The 16601-nt window shown below is 37.8% G+C and overlaps 1 protein-coding gene across 2 annotated transcripts in view; it reads right to left on the bottom strand.

Moving 5' to 3' along the window:
- PSMD14 (proteasome 26S subunit, non-ATPase 14) overlaps positions 1-13772 on the bottom strand; it is a 103993-nt gene extending 90221 nt beyond the window's left edge. Inside the window, exons 1-3 of one of the 2 annotated variants that reach the window (XM_045868753.2) lie at positions 13452-13772; positions 6538-6665; positions 4201-4252 (exon numbers count right to left, since the gene is read on the bottom strand). In XM_045868753.2, coding sequence (XP_045724709.1) covers positions 4201-4248 — 48 coding nt within the window. In that variant the 5' untranslated portion in view covers positions 4249-4252; positions 6538-6665; positions 13452-13772. Of the gene's footprint in view, positions 1-4088; positions 4253-6537; positions 6666-13451 lie in introns of those variants that run through there. The other variant, XM_064586615.1, reaches the window with a different exon arrangement.
- Positions 13773-16601: the final 2829 nt, after the last annotated feature.

Genomic DNA, 16601 nt, shown 5'->3' with positions numbered 1-16601 from the left:
AGCCTAACAAATTCAAATACAATACACGCCAACAGATGCTACTGACATTTCATTTAAGAATTCATTTACTTTTCTTCTTCTTTTTTTTAAGATTTATTCATACTGGAGAGAAAGAGCACGTGCACAGAGAGGAGCAGAGGGAGAGAATCCTCAAGCAGACTCCTTACTGAGCATGGAGCTGGAAGCGGGGCTCCATCTCTTGACCCATGAGATCTCCACCCATGAGATCACGACCTGAGCCGAAACCGAGTCGTACACTTAACAGAATGAGCCACCCAGGTGCCGTGAGAATTCATTTACTTTTAAGCTTACCTTGACTTAAACTAAAACTTTTAGAGACTGGAGACTATGACGGTGCTTTGGCTATGCCTATCTCTTGGGTTTTATCTTCACAGATTTTGGAAAGTTTAGTTGCCAAGACGTAAATTGGGATAGTTATAATCAAGTAGCCAAATTACAGCAGTAAATGCTTTTAATAAATCATCTCATGTCTTATAGTAATTTCAAGTTCATAAACACTTTAGCAAATAAAAAAATACATCTGAAATTTAAAGCTACCAGTTAACAAATTTTAATACTTCTAATAAAACATCTGTTTGTGGGGCGCCTGGGTGACTCAGTCAGTTAAGCATCTGCCTTCAGCTCAGGTCATGATCCCAGGGTCCTGGGATTGAGCCCCCACATCAGGCTCCCTGCTCAGTGGAGAGTCTGTTTCTCTCTCTCCCTGTGTGTGTGTGTGCGCTCTCTCTCTCAAATAAATAAATAAATCTTTTTAAAAAAAATCTGTTTGTTTCTACTTCAAACTACTAATACATTTATACTGGGGATGCCTGGGTGGCTCAGTCAGTTAAGCATCTGCCTTTGGCTCAGGTCATGATCCCAGGGTCCTGGGATCGAGTCCCACATCAGGCTCCTTGACCAGAGGGGAGCCTGCTTCTCCCTCTGCCTGCTGCTTCCCCTGCTTGTGTTCGCTCTCTATCTCTGACAAATAAATAAAATCTTTTAAAAATATATTAAAGTCCAGTGAAAAGGGAACCAAAGGCAGGCCAACAGATTGGGCAATTTGAGCAATTCCAGGAAAGTAATGGAAGAGGAAGCCAGTATATAACCTCAGAAGAGTCGAAGGTAAGGAAGTATAATATAATCTGTGAGTATAAGCTATTATTTCAGGAATTCCAGAAATAAATAAAAGAAAGGCTTAGTGGCAGGGTACAGTGAAGTTTTGTTGTTTTTTGGATACAAACATTTTTGTACACAGAGAAAGGGGTCAGTGCATAGGAGCAAGGTTTCAAGAGAAGATGGGATCAGAGAATAAGTGGAAAGATTAGCCATGGAGAAGAGAAAAATCACTTCGTTTCAGAGAAAGTTCAGAGTTGTTAGAATGAAGAACCCTGTTCTGTCTGTATTCTCATGTTTTCAAAGGACCATCTGCAAACTTACCAGCAAGTATCCTGCCCCATCTATAAGGAAATTCTGACTTTTCCATTAAATAGTAAGATAGTAACATTACCCATTTATTTTTGGAGGGATAAAACTGCTTATGTCTCCTTTTCCACTTTTACTGGCTGCTATGCATTACTGAATGGAAAGAGTAGCTTTTAACCCAAATATTTTTTACTTTATTAAAAATAAATAATAAACAACATTCTATTCCTGTATATTAAAAAATATACTTTACATTTGTTGCAAAATTACATCTTAAATCTAGAACAAAAGTAAAATTTAAAAAAATTTTTGAAGATTTTTATTTATTTTTCGAGAGAGAGAGCACGAGCATGAGTTGGGGGAGGAGCAGAGGGATAGGGTCAAGCAGACTCTGCACTGAGCGCAGAGCCCAACACAGGGCTTGATCCCATGACCCTGAGACCATGACCTGAGCCAAAACCAAGAGTTGGATGCCTAACAAACTGAGCCACACAGTCACCCCAAGAGTAAAATAAAATTAAAAAAAAAATTAATCATTGAACACTAGTATTTGATAAAGGAGATATCACAGAAATAAGCACCCCACAAATTATCCCATTGAGAGTTTGTCATCTAATCGGGAAGATGAAACACATACTTGAAATAATAGATTCTCAAATAACATATTTTTAAGTTCAAATAAGAATAGAGGGCACATGAGGTGATTAAATTATCAGGAGCCAAGGAGAGGTTATTGAACCAAACTTAAGTTTTTCACTTACTACAAAGGTTTGCAGTGGTCACTGAGATATGATGTAGCTCAATTTGTGGTCAGTAAAACTATATTTCACATCCAGCAATTTCCCAGCATGGATTTCTAACATGGATATATAAATTTATTGCATCTAATGCTTAAGAAAAGGTACTTGGGCATTTAAATTTGCTGCAACTTCCTTTAAGAATTCTACTAAGGCAGGGGCGCCTGGGTGGCTCAGTCGTTAAGCATCTGCCTCTGGCTCAGGTCATGATCCTTGGGTCCTGGGATCAAGCCCCGCATCGGGCTCCCTGCTCAGCGGGAAGCCTGTTTCTCCCTCTCCCACTCTCCCTGCTTGTGTTTCCTCTCTAGCTATATCTCTCTCGGCCAAATAAATAAATAAAATCTTAAAAAAAAAAATTAAAAAAAAAGAATTCTACTAAGGCAGTATCATGGCCTATATTATGCAGGTAAATTTGCAGTACCTATGTTATCACCTCAGCTCACTTGTGACACTTTGATATGCTTTAACATTGTTATTGCTAATTTCAGAATAAATGAGGGAATTCTAGAAGGTATCTAGAATGCTTACAAAAGCATGGAAACAGCTTTGGAAGGGTCAAGTTTCGAGAGGCTTAGGCCTCTTTTTTTTTTTTAAGACTTTATTTATAGGGAGAAAGAGAGAGCATGTGCACATGTGGGGTAGGGGCAGAGGCAGAGAGAATCTCAAGCAGACTCCGCACTCCACTCAGAGCCCGATGCACAGCTCAATCTCAAGACCCTGAGATCATGACCTCACCCAAAATTAAAAGTTGGACACTTAACCAACTGAGCCACCCAGGCACCCCAAGGCTTAGGCCTCTTAAGAAAATGGATTACAGAGATCTTACAAAAATGAAGAATCATAAAGAAGTAGGCTGATAGTAAAGAACAGGAGAAATAAATAGTCAACACTAACAAAAGTAAAAATAACTGAAAAAAAAAAAACGGAAAAATAATTGAAGTCTATAAAGGATGCAACACAGAATCACGAAATGATTCCAACTTTCTAAAAGGAAAAGGTTTATTAGTAGAAGCCATGAGACAGACCTACTTAAGGAATTCTTACGGAAGTGCCTCCACTTCCTAAAATACCACGAAATCCCCAACAAAACTGTTTCTTTCCCAAAATACAGACCACTTTAAATGAAGGAAGACAAACTGATTGACCGTGATATGAAAATGAGGGAAAGCTGGTAGCTAAAAAGGTTATAAAAGTAGGTTATAAAAATATTCCCAAAATTTAGTCATAAAACACTATGTTACATAAAAGTCTCAGGAAAGGAACAACACAGTTATCACTTTTGTGAATGGAGGACTGGAAAGATAATCAGTGTAGAACTCAAAAAAGGCAAAAATTTCTGCTTCACCTAAAGCAGAATATTCTAAGATCAAAAAAATCTATCTAGAGGCCATTTGCCCAATAGCAACAAACAAGATAGATGATAATATTAAAACTGAAAAACAAATTTAATTTTAATAAGAATGTAAAAAGACACCATACATACCAAATTTAGAGAAAAAAAGAGGTATTACATATTATTTCAGCCATGTATCATAACTACTAGAAGGAATTTACCAGTATTAAAACTGTACATACAAACATTCTATGGGTCAGTTTTCTGGATCTTGCCAAGAATATGCCATGTTTACTTTTTCATGTGTTACTTCTAAAGTCTATGTTGTAAACCCAGAAATAAGATATTTTGACTCCTTTTTTTTTTTAATTAAAAGGCAAGTTTGAGAATCTTACATATCCCCAAATTTTAAATAAAAAAAATACAGAAAATTCTTATTCCTAGGAGAAAATTAAATTAAGATAATAGAAAATGTTCCCCACATGTTATTTAGTGTTGCAATACAACAACCAGCAATAAGGTAAGCTTCTTACCATAAGGTTATCTGTGAGATGATTTCCTTGGGAGTGATTTCTTTCTCTTTGGATAACTAGAGAAAGATGTGTAGTTTACAAACGAAGAAATACTGAAAGTCTACATACTAACCTGGCCCAGTCCAGGCATACCTCCTCCAAGTCTAAGAAGTCTGTCCATATTTCTAGAAAACAGAAACAAAGGAAAACGTTCCTAAGCACAAAAGTGTTTACTCAATTGCTATCTATATAATTCACCTTCAGTCACTCAGTATGTCAAAAATATTGGTGGTAATTACAACACAACATCAGACTTCCTGTTAATTAACACCACATATTAATTCAAGAAGCTGTCTTCCATGCTAATTAACAGACCTTACTTTACTGCTTTGGTTTTGGGTTATCCCCGGTTTTAAAGACAAGCAATCTTAGCATACTTTCAAAACTTTGCTATCATTAAGTTAATTATATTTTCTCATTGTTATCTAATAAAGTACCTGAATGAGGAAAAAGTGCCTGAAATGCTTATATGTATGATTGAATTTCCTTCAATTTGTTCAGAGTGTACAAATAAAAATCCTCATTTTAAATTAAATTTTAACATCCTCATTAGTAAGTTCTGTGCTAATTAACTTACAGCTTGTCAGTTATCATCAAAACTACATGTGAAAGACATTGTGAGCAGATTATGGATCTCTGAATTAGCATCAAAGGCTTTCTTAAAATGAACTCATTATACTAAAAGAAATATTATAAAGTAAACATTAAATGCATTAAGATAGTGTTCTAGAACCTACACAGATATTTTGCCTTATTTCAGATGTTGTGAACATATATACCTTTTTCACTAAGGAAATTCAGCTGTTCTTCCCAATGATAATTTTAGAGTTAATCAATACAAAGAAGATTAAAGTATCAATCTAATTTGTTTTTTATGTCTAGAATAACTATAGAAGACATTCTTATAAGCTTGAAAAAGTCAGAAGAAATCAAAGGAAAGAAATAACAAGGGTATCGATATGACCTCAACTACACAAAAAAGTGTAACCAAATTCTAAAAAGTTAATAGCAGTACAACTAAATACTTTAAGAGTGACAATGAAGCATTTCGTCTACTTGAAAATTGCTACTGTGCCTTAAAATTCCTTTTCTAATGTATGCTTTAGAAAATGGTATTACTACAATTTATATTCTAAATTAAATGCTAATGAATTAGTCATTTGTTCATATTCTTTTACTAGTTAGGACTGCTATACAAACTAAAAATTAATAATATACTCATGATCATTACACTACAGCCTAATCACGTTTGTTGGATCCTGCTAACAATTTATTTCTGTATTTAACAATGCTAATATTGCGAACTTTATCCAAGTCCACGTACGGGAAAATGCACAAATGACAAAGCCATGGAATCTTCACAAAGTGAAAACACTCCCACAACCACCACCTAGATAAAAAACAACATTATGGGCACCTACGAACACCTCTCATGCCCCCTTTCTGGTCCCTTCCACCATGCAAAGATAGAATTTCAACTTCTAATGGCATAGATTAGTTCTGCTGTTTTTGAATTTTATATAAACAACAATTTATAAATAACTTTATATCAACAAGTCTGTGAGATTCACAATGGATAAATTCATTTTAAAAAAAGAAAGACACATTAAGAAAACTTGTTAGTCCAGACAAAGTTTCTGCTTTATGACCTTAACACATTCTAACAGTAGCATTTACAAACAAAATCTCCATTAAATTCTCATTAAAATTCCTCAACTCAAATATACCATTCAATACATGGCATTTTTTTAAAGGCTTATAAAGAGAGGGGCAAAACCTGACTAGTTTAAAATATTAAAGACATTTCTCTAGAATGTATTACCAAAGGAAAAAAAATTCTTTTGGACCATTTCAAGCTTATAAACTTAAAGAACAAATAGAAAAAAACTAACAACATACAGTATACTTTAGACATTATATATATTCCAGGCCAAAGTCGATTCCCAGCTGTGTTCAGTTTATCTATTCCCCCAGTGTTGTTTCTTATGACTTTACACAGACCTCAGATGCTGTGAATATACATGAGCAATGTGGGGAGCAGAGGGAAAGAAAATCTGGCAGGTCAAATTTGTGTTTTTAGTAAAATTAGATGTCTCAGCAAACAGGAAAAAATATTTAACAAACTAAAACATTTTAGATAACATAATGAGGTTTAATAAAAATACTAACATTTGGAAATGAAATATATCAATAAACGTTCTATATCACACTATTTTTTAAAAAAAGTTTATAGAAAGCAAATAAGAACAAAAGTGTTAGTTATCTAAATGACTTTCATGAGCTCTTAAATCTAGATATCTATCACATATTTATAATTTGATGTGTGTTTAAAAAATAATACATTTTCATAACATCTTTATATCATATCCTGAAAGAACAGGTGAAAGTTATATACATTCTTAATTCTCACCTGGTCAGTAACTACAACTCTTGAGGTGTTAAGCTTCAATTCGTTGAGTTTGACAAATTTCTTCTTAACTCAAGCTCTTGCTAATATTGGCAGGTATAACTTTTCCTAAGTATTTTTTTCTCTCTCTCCTAAAAAAAGTAAATAAAATAAGATACAATTACTTTGAGAACTATGGAGGAAACTATGCCACAAACTTTAAATGAAACAAAATTCCTAAAAACAAAACAGAAATAAAAACTGATTTTAATCACCATTTCCAGAAGAATATGGAAAGAAATAGCATCCTAGGGAGCTATAGAGCAGAGGATTACCCCATACACAAATTCTGTTTTTAAGTTTCTTTTTTGAGCAGTTCTAATTAGATGTAAGAATTGACATTTCATGACTTTTAGTCTTTCTAGAGGTGTTTCAAAGAACAAAGAGAAAATTTACTCATATTTTTAAAGAGAACATTCTATTGTGTAATTACCATATAGTTCCATTGCACATTATTACAAATCCATGATATATTATGGAATCTTAGTGATGTTATTGCCTATATTTGAAAGTTTGCTATTTCATTATCATAGGAATTAGTTCATCATTTTTTAGTCAGTTATTCCCAACTATGCCAAAGTAACAAGAAAATGAAAAGAGTAATTATTCAAAATGATGCAATAGTGAAATACATTATCGCTATTGCTTCATCCTTCAGTTTTTATTGTGCTGCCCAAAGCATTTCACCATCTTTCAAAAAGAAAAGACCAGAGACACAATCTTTGTAGTCTTTTTTTTAGCTTTCATTTGAACACAGTTGAAAATTCAGAATTTTTCATATTATATCCATAATGTCAAAGAGAGAACAACAGAGGAAAAAAGTTTCCTAATGATTAGAGAATCATAAGGTGAATGTAAAGAAACCGGTAACAGCACTCTAGTCTCTAATGATTACAATAAAATTGACGGTATAAGCCAGGTTTCTTTGGCACTGTTGACATTCAGAACCAAATTTTTTTGCTGTAGAGGACTGTCTTGTGCATTACAGGATGTTTGGCAGAATCCCTGGCCTTTACTCATTAGATGCTGGTAGCACCTACCCAGTCGTGATAATCAAAGGTGTCCCCAGACATTACCAAATGTCCCCTGGAAGGGCAAAATCACTCCCAGTTCAGAACCACTGATAGAAACAAAATTTCAGACTATACATCTTCAGATGACAATACCTTAGATTAATCTTCTCGAACTTAAGAACCAAGGAGTGCTGGAAACAGTTTGGGAGCTCTTCAAAAAATTCAACAAAGAATTACCATATGACCCAGCAATTCCATTCCTAGCTATATATCCGAAAGAATAGGTATTCAAAACAAACACAGGTACATGCATGTTTAGAGCATCATTATTCACAACAGCCCAAAGATGGAAAAAGCCCAAATGCCCACCAAAAGGTGAAAGGATAAACAAATTCTAGTATGAATATACATACAATGGAACATATGGAATATCATTCAGCTATAAAAAGGAATGTAGTACTGATACATGTGAGAATGTGGATGAACCGCAAAGCATTATGCTATGTAAAAGACATGCACAAAAGGTCACAAACCATATGATTCCATTTATATTAAGTAACCCAAATACCTGAATCCTTAGAAAAAGAGTACAGATTAGTGACTGCCAGAGGTTACAGGGAAGGAGTAATATGGAGAAACTGCTTAATGGGTAAGGGATTTTACTTCAGAATGATGGAAATGTTTTGGAACTAGGTAGAGGTGGTTGCACAACACCGTGAATCTACTAAACAACAATGAACTGTTCCCTTTATTTTTTTCAAGACTTATTTATTTGAGAGCAAGGGAGAGACAGAGAGCAAGCACATGCACGCTCACGGGAGAGGGGCAAAGGAGAGGGAGAGACAATCTCAAGCTGACTTAAAGCACGGATGCTCCGTTTGACTTCATGACCCTGAGATCAGGACCTGAGCCAAAACCAAGAGTCGGATGCTTAACCAACTAAATCACCCAGGGGCCCCTAAATATTCACTTTAAAATGGTTAATTTTGTTACCTGAATTTCACCACAAAAATTATTTGCTAAGTGGATCAATGAGCAAACAATATATTTCCAGGACTAAAAAACAAATAGGTTCTCATCCAGTTAGGTATTCCACAAGAAGGACTTCTTTACACACTATCTTACAACCAGAACTTGTTTTGCTGAAGAGATATGTGACATATTCTTTTATCTTCTACGATGTTGATGAAGTTCACATGTGGACAAAAGCTGAATTGTCCACAAAGATGAGCAAAAAGAAATAGATAATGTAGAAGTGAAAAAAATCACTGGACTGACTTTAACTGTTTATAAATCTAAAAGAAAAAAAAATGTTTTGCAAGCAGAGATGATAGCCATCGTCTCCTCAACAAAATTATGATCTATGTTTTCAAAAGTACTGCAACTGGGAAATGAAAAAGTTCCAGAGATGGATGGTGGTGATGGTTGTACAACATGAGTGTACTTAAAGCCACTGAACTGTACATCTAAAAATGGTTAAAATGGTAAATTTTATGTTATACATATTTTATATGCGGGTTAAGAGCTATGACTCTGCGGTCCAAGTGCCAGGATTCAAATCCTGTGTCTGATACTTATAAGCTATGTGTCCTTGGGTCAGTTACCTCCCCGAGCCTGTTTCCTCATCTGCAAAATGGGGATACCTTACAGTTGTTTAGAAAATTAAAGAAGACAGTGGACATAAACAACATTTAACATAATGCTTAGTGTACAGGAGGTAAACAGTGAGTGCTAGCTGCTATCAGCACCACCCTCCTTAGCAGGGCTACACTTCATACAACACAGATTCTTCTTCCTACACAGTTTGCCACTTGGTGAATTTCAAAACAGTAGGCACATTTCACAGTACTAACTGAATTATATTGGAGAGGAGGGACTTGCATTTTGCAGGATTTAGCAAAAGGGTTAATAAAATTAAAGTGGTTACACTATAATATGAAAGACAATTCTTAGAAATAAAAGCCATACATAACACCTATAGATCTAAAGCAAGCTTTTACACCTATCAAAAAACAGAGGACTCAAGAGCTTATCATGAAATGATTAACCTTACTTAAAACATTATCAGATAGGGGCATCAGGGTGGCTCAGTAGGTTAAGTGTCTGCCTTTGGCTCAGGTCATGATCCCAGAGTCTCACACGGGGCTCCCTGCTCAGCAGGGGAGTATGCTTCTCCCTCTGCCCTTTCCCCTGTTTGTGCTCTCTCTCTCAAGTAAACAAATAAAATCTTTAAAAAAATTATCAGATAATATGAATAAAGTGTTTAGCTGTAACTAACATATCATACATAGAATAATCTTTAGTATCCTAACTGGTAAAGAGTACAAAATAAGCATTGGTACTTTCAAAAGGTTGTACATCGGGGCGCCTCGGTGGCTCAGTCGTTAAGCGGCTGCCTTCAGCTCAGGTCATGGTCCCAGGGTCCTGGGATCGAGCCCCGCATCAGGCTCCCTGCTCGGCGGAGAGCCTGCTTCTCCCTCTCCCTCTCTCTGCTGCTCTGCCTACTTGTGCTCTCTCTCTCTGTGTTAAACAAATAAATAAAAATCTTTAAAAAAAAAAAAAAGTTGCACATCAAAAAATTGATGATCTTCCACTTTTTCATCTCCCTGCTGAGTTAATAGCTGATGAGAACCTGATACAGTTAAATTGTGTTCGTGTTGGAACTAAAATAAATCAATTCTCAAATATTTACAGAAAATGTACAGAACCAAGAATAACTTTAAAAAACAGATTCTTCAAAATTAACTTAATCTGGACTTGGAATGTGGCAATTTTTTTTTTTTTTTAACTTTTCAACCTTTCACAAGGGACACTATTGTCCCAGTAATTCATAACATTCAAACAAAATCATGAAGCTCTTAGCTGTTCGAGTTTATCATTGTTTTTCTTAGTTCATTTTGTACTCCTCAACCCATGCTGCAGTTTAGTTACATACTACTTCTCAGATTGATGCTAAATCCTTTCTTTACTCCAGATCTCATTGTATTTCTAATTCCTCTACTTTCTGATTTGTGGAAAGTAATTAGGAACTTCTTTGACTTTCTTAAGGGCTTTCTTCAATGGAAGAAACAGAAAGAGTCAACATTAAACTTAATTATATAAATATGATTTTGAAAGCAAGATTTTTCCAGTTTAGAACAGAGAAGATGGAACTACCACAATATCTTTTCTTGTGCTGTTTCCTAATTACAGCATTCAATTAAACATTTATTAAGTACAAGGTTCCCCCTCTATCCAAAAGCAGAATGTTCCTTTTAAAACTTTCCTAAGTGGAGAGGCGCCTGGGTGGCTCAGTCGTTTAGCGTCTGCCTTCGGCTCAAGTCATGATCCCAGGGTCCTGGGATCGAGCCCCGCATCGGGCTCCCTGCTCTGCGGGAAGCCTGCTTCTCCCTCTCCCACTCCCCCTGCTTGTGTTCCCTCTCTCGCTGTGTCTCTTTCTGTCAAATAAACAAATAAAATCTTAAAAAAAACTTTCCTAAGTGGAAATGGCATAAATCAAAGAAACAATTAACATTTTGTAAAAGCGAAAATCCTCTTCGGATTTCTTTCTGTTAGCAAAAAAACGGGTATAATGCAGGCCTTCTGTAAAAGTGAAGTGGGGTAAAGCTAACTTTCAGACAGTAGGAGAAACCTGTACTACCTTGTACATAAGGTGATATAGAAACAGAGCCACTAAGAAACTCAAGTGACTTTCACTGAAAGAATTTATAGTCTATTTGGGGAGGCATGATATAAACCTATGAAAAATACATAAAGTGAAAGGAAGCAGTGTAGAGCCAGAAAGGCTGTGAAGGCAATCAGACCTCAATCGCAATCCAAGCTTCAAAACCTACTCTCCAGGTGCGTCTGGGTCGCTCAGTCAGTTAAGCGTCTGACTTCAGCTCAGGTCATGATCTTGGGGTGCTGGGATCAAGCCCTCCATCGGGCTCCTCACTCAGTGGGGAGTCTGCTTCTCTCTCTCCCTCTGCGCCCCACCCACCCCTTTCGTGCTCTCTCTCTCTCAAATACAGTCTTCAAAAAACAAGCAAACCTACTCTCTGTATGATCTGGAAAAAGTTACCTTCCTCTAGAATCTAGATTTCATCTATAAAATGAGGACAATATCTACCTTGCAAGTCAGTGGTAAGATAAAATACAAAGCACCTAACACAGTGCCTGGGACATTTACAAGGTACTCAGTAACTGCTGTTACTGTTATTGTTATCATCATCTTAGAACCAGAAGCTATTATTTAATCCATCTCTCATTTTACAGGTGGAGATGCCAAAATATCACAAAGCAGGATATGAATGTCAAATGAGCGCAACAAACTGGGTATGTGACAAGTTCATGAGTAATAAATGCCATGAATATTCAGGTAAGACTTTCAGAAGTGGACACTGAATTATGAAATGAACACTGCTATAAAATGAAAAACAAAAACACAATTGCCTCTCGTTCCTGATATTCAAACATGGGTTCTAAACCTACATACTAAACACAAGGTTTACATGACAAGCATAAAAATAAAATAAACCCATGACGGAGAGGTTAAAATGCAGCTTTACAATTAGAATAGCAAAATATTATTTACCAAGCACCTTGGGGAGGGCGGGAATAATACCCCAAAGTCAACAGGTGAGGCTTCATTGAAAGATGACTTCAGAACTTTCTTCTGTGGGCCAGAAGTAATTTTGTTCTGGGACAAATTCAAGACAATATTCAGGCCTTTCACTAAATATCACTTCACTAAACACAACTGTAGTTAATTCTGAACTACTATATCTTAATCTCTCCAAATGTACAGTTATTCATTAAATTTAAATTTATTTAAAACCTATAAACTTTAAATGAGCCAGTTGCTAGACTTACATGACAAAACAAGGAAACCACCACTGTCTTAATCATCTCCACCAAAACTGTATTCAGTTCTTTTTTGTTCTTTCAACATTATCAGTGACTCTCTTCTGGCTTTCCACATAATAAACAACTTAGCAGCACTAAAAACATATTTTTGTGAGCAATAAAAAAAAAAATTTTCACCCTAAAACTGCATTTCTATGATAATTTTTAAGGCTTCTTGCCTGCCTTTCCCATGAATCTTTATCAACTTTCAGTTACCATTTTTAATTTCCAGAATTTTTCATTCGGTCGCTAGATTTATATTCGAACTCTTCCGAAAAGTTTACATTTTTTCTTCTTTTGACAGACACAAAGTAAGTCCCCAGGAAAAAATAAGTTCCAAGAGGTAACACAGAGTAGCAGATTACTACTTTATTGAAAACAGGAAATGTTATCTATTCACAACTACTCAATTAAGACAAACTGAAAGTAAGTTAAATGGCACAACAGAAAAACCACACTTTGTTTTGAAGAGTTTCAAGGTTAAAAACCAGGGCATCTCTGGGGTTTCTGTTTGGTTTTTAAAGGGAATTGAAATCCTAACGCTAAGAGAAAAAGGGTCAAGGCCCATGAGAAGGACAAGTGATAAAACAAGCATGCCTTCAATGGGAAAGTTAATTTTATTCTCTCTCCCTTGTTTCCTCTGCCAGCTTTGAAGTTTTTCAACACGGGAGTAACTATCAATAGACACACACAAACGGAGGCCACACACAAGGGTTTTCCTGGTATCGGGAGAAGAGGGTTCCCAAGATGTGTTTCATTCAGCGAAGCAGAAACGCCTGGAAGAGAAGGCCGCTTCCAGGCCTAACTTACAAGAGACCCGAGTAACCGGCGAGGAGGACGCAGAAGCCTGAGCTCCTCCCTCAGGGCCCGGGCCTCCCGGGGCAACTCGGCTGGGCAACGTGACTCAGGAAAGCACGGGGCTGGCGGCGGCCTAGCGCGGCTGCCTCCGCGGACCTCCGGGGCCTGCCTTCCCTGTCTTACCTGAAAGCCGGAGGGGTCGGGAGGCCGCGGCCTGGGCTCTCGTCTCCCACCAGCGCTGACGCGAAGACGGCGGAGGCGGCAGCTGCGGCGGCGGCGGCGGCTCAGACTCCACGGGGCTCTGGCTCCGCGAACCGGCGATGAATCAGCCCGATTCCATTCAAAAGAGTCGCCCGGGCCTCCGCCGCGAAGCACTTCCGGGTTCACTGCTCCGCTTCGGCTTCCGTTCCCCCCGACGGCCAATTGGAGACGGCCCGGGAGTCCGGCGGGCGTCCCGGGAGGAGAGCGCCAGACGGTGGGCGCGGGCCGCCCCGCTTCTCCAGTCTAGGCTGGGAGGGCGGGACGGAAGTTAGCGCCGGGGCCGCTCCCGCCCCTCCGACATCCTCCCTCTTCTCCCCCCACCTTTTCCTCCCCTCCTCTGCGAATCCAGGCCGCGGTCGAGATCTGGGACGCCGGCTTCCTGGACGCTGGAGGTGACGGGCTAGGAAATGCAACTGCGGGCTTGGAGAAACCAGAACCCCGTTCGTTTGGGTGTTCACCGCGGTCCTTGAACTCAGAAACTGAAAGGGTCGTTTGAACTCAACTTGGTCGTCAGAGAAGCAGAAGAGAAAAGGAAAAGGTGTAAAAAGAGGGGAAATAGGTCAGAGGTTCTCTTCCAGAGCGCAGTCTACCCACCTCCTTGTCTTCTCCGCTTTCCAGGAATTGGATTTCAAGGAAAACCAACGTTTCCCAAATGTTAAAACCGCCCACTTTAAGCCCAATTTAACTTACAGGGCTTAAAAAGAATCATTACGTTTCTCCAAATAATTAGCAGCAACAACGTTTTACCCATTATCTGTTCTGTGCTAGGTTTTCAGAGAGCAAACCCACGCAAGAGATAACTGATTATCCGGATGCCTGGATGGCCCAGTCAGCTAGGTGTCTGCCTTCGGCTCCCGGGGTCCTGGAATCGAGTCCCGCATCGGGCTCTTTGCTCAGCGGGGGGCCTGCTTCTCCCTCTGCCTGCCGCTCTCCGTGCTTGTTCTCTCTCTCTCTCTCTCTTTCTCTGATAAGGAAATAAACAAAATCTTAAAAAACAAAAAAATGACTGATGGTCGACAAATTTATATCATATTTAGTTACAGGCTCTGTTTATATTATATTTAGTTACAGGCTCTGTTTAGTTACACCAAGTCCTTCTCACTTTGTCAATATGTTCCAAATAATAAGCATCTTTAAAGCATTCCTAAATCAAGAATGGTGATGAATCTTCTGGATGGAGGGGAAGGAGGAATTACAGCATCTGATTTCAAAGCTATTTGAGTGGGCGTAATTACAAAAAATTTCCCTCTTAAAGATACTCCATTTCTACCTTAAAAAAAGTAATAATAATACATTGGTTCTACCTAAAAAAAAAAGTAATAATAATACAGTGGTTATTTTAACCACAGGTAATACTGTATTTGGATCAGCATCTTTATGTGTCTACCCCAACCTGTGCCTTTTCTGTTTGCTTTTTTTTTTTTTTGGTGAATGAACCCATCCTTCAGCTAGTTTCCCTAATCAGACCTGAGAGTAGACATATTCTCTCCTATTCATCTATTCCTACCTACCTCCCACTTAATCACCCTATAAATCATTGTCTAATCTGTAAAAGAGCTTTTCTAATCCACCACTCACCTTTCTCCATTCCCTCTTCTCCAACCTTAACTCAAGCCTTCCTCACTTTTTTCCTAGAATGCTGCAATAATCTTAATCCCCCTGCCTCCAGTTTGTCCCCCTTAAATCCATTCTCCTTTATGAGCAAAGATTTTTTTCAGCTACACGAATACAGTCATGCCCCTTCTTTTTTTTTTTTTTAAGATTTTGTTTATTTATTTTGAGAGAGAGAGAGCACATGAGAGAGGGGAGGGTCAGAGGGAGAAGCAAGACTCCCTGCTGAGCAGGGAGCCCAATGCGGGACTTGATCCAGGGACTCCAGGATCATGACCTGAGCCGAAGGCATTCGCTTAACCAACTGAGCTACCCAGACACCCAGTCATGCCCCTTCTTTGCTAAAAATTTCACCAGCGACTCCCCCTAACAATTAATACAAAGGTCAAAAATCTCTTAACTTTGTTTAGAACATCCTTGCTTCCAGCCACACTAAAGTATTTAGCTAGGGAATGAGATGTCCATAGAAACTTTGAAAAACGGAGACATTTCTGGGGGTCTAGAAGGTAATACACATGCTTAGGGACATTTGCATACCTAGCTAGGCCTGTGCAAATGCTCAGGAAGGAACTGAGAAGGCCCCAAGCTCTCACCTCTGTCTGACCTTGAGGCTCTACAAGAGCAAGAAATAAAAACTAATACAGAGGTGTAAACTCGCTGCCTGAGTGTTGAAGGCATGTCCCAATGCACATACTAAGACCCTCAGCAAAGACTAGGAAAATCATGGCTAAAATGATTTAAGGAAATCTCTGTCCAGTCATCAGATGACTGCTAAGCTAACTAAGCAAAGACTTCACTGTCACACACAACAAAGAATATAGACTTAAGGAACGCATTCAAAAAGTCACTAAACCAACATCCACTATAACAAACAGAAACAACAAAAACCCTGGGGAAGGAGAACCTGATTTCCAGAATTACCACATTATATTACTTGAAATGTCCAGTTTTCAAAATAAAAAAAAAATTTTAAAGTTCAATACATGCAAAGAAAAAACAACATATGGCCCATACATAGCAGAAAAAGCAATTAATAGAAACTGTACCTGAGGAAGCCCATATGTTGAACTTACTACATAAAGACTTTATATAAGATATTTTAAATATATTCACAGAACTAAAGGAAACCATGTCTAAAGAACTGGAGGAAAGAATGAGGAGAATGTTTCACCAGATAGATAAAATCAATAGAGAGAAATTATAAAAAACAACAAGAATTCTAGAGTTGAAAAGTATAACTGAAGTGAAAATTCATTAGAGGGGCTCAATAGCAGATTTGAGCAGAAAGAATCAGCAAATTCCAATACAGATTAGTTGAGATGATCAAGTTTGGGGAACAAATAGAAAAGAAAATAAAGAAACATGAATCACGGAATTCTGTGGAACACAATCAGGCATACCAACATATGTATAATGGGAGTCTTAGAAAGAGACGAGAAAGAGAAAGGGGCAGAAAAATTT

The sequence above is a fragment of the Mirounga angustirostris genome, unplaced genomic scaffold, assembly GCF_029215605.1.
Source record: "Mirounga angustirostris isolate CCGP_5_RB_7025 unplaced genomic scaffold, mMirAng1.0.hap1 SCAF_3, whole genome shotgun sequence".
Lineage (NCBI taxonomy): Eukaryota > Metazoa > Chordata > Mammalia > Carnivora > Phocidae > Mirounga > Mirounga angustirostris.
This window is presented reverse-complemented; position numbering and strand designations above follow the sequence as displayed.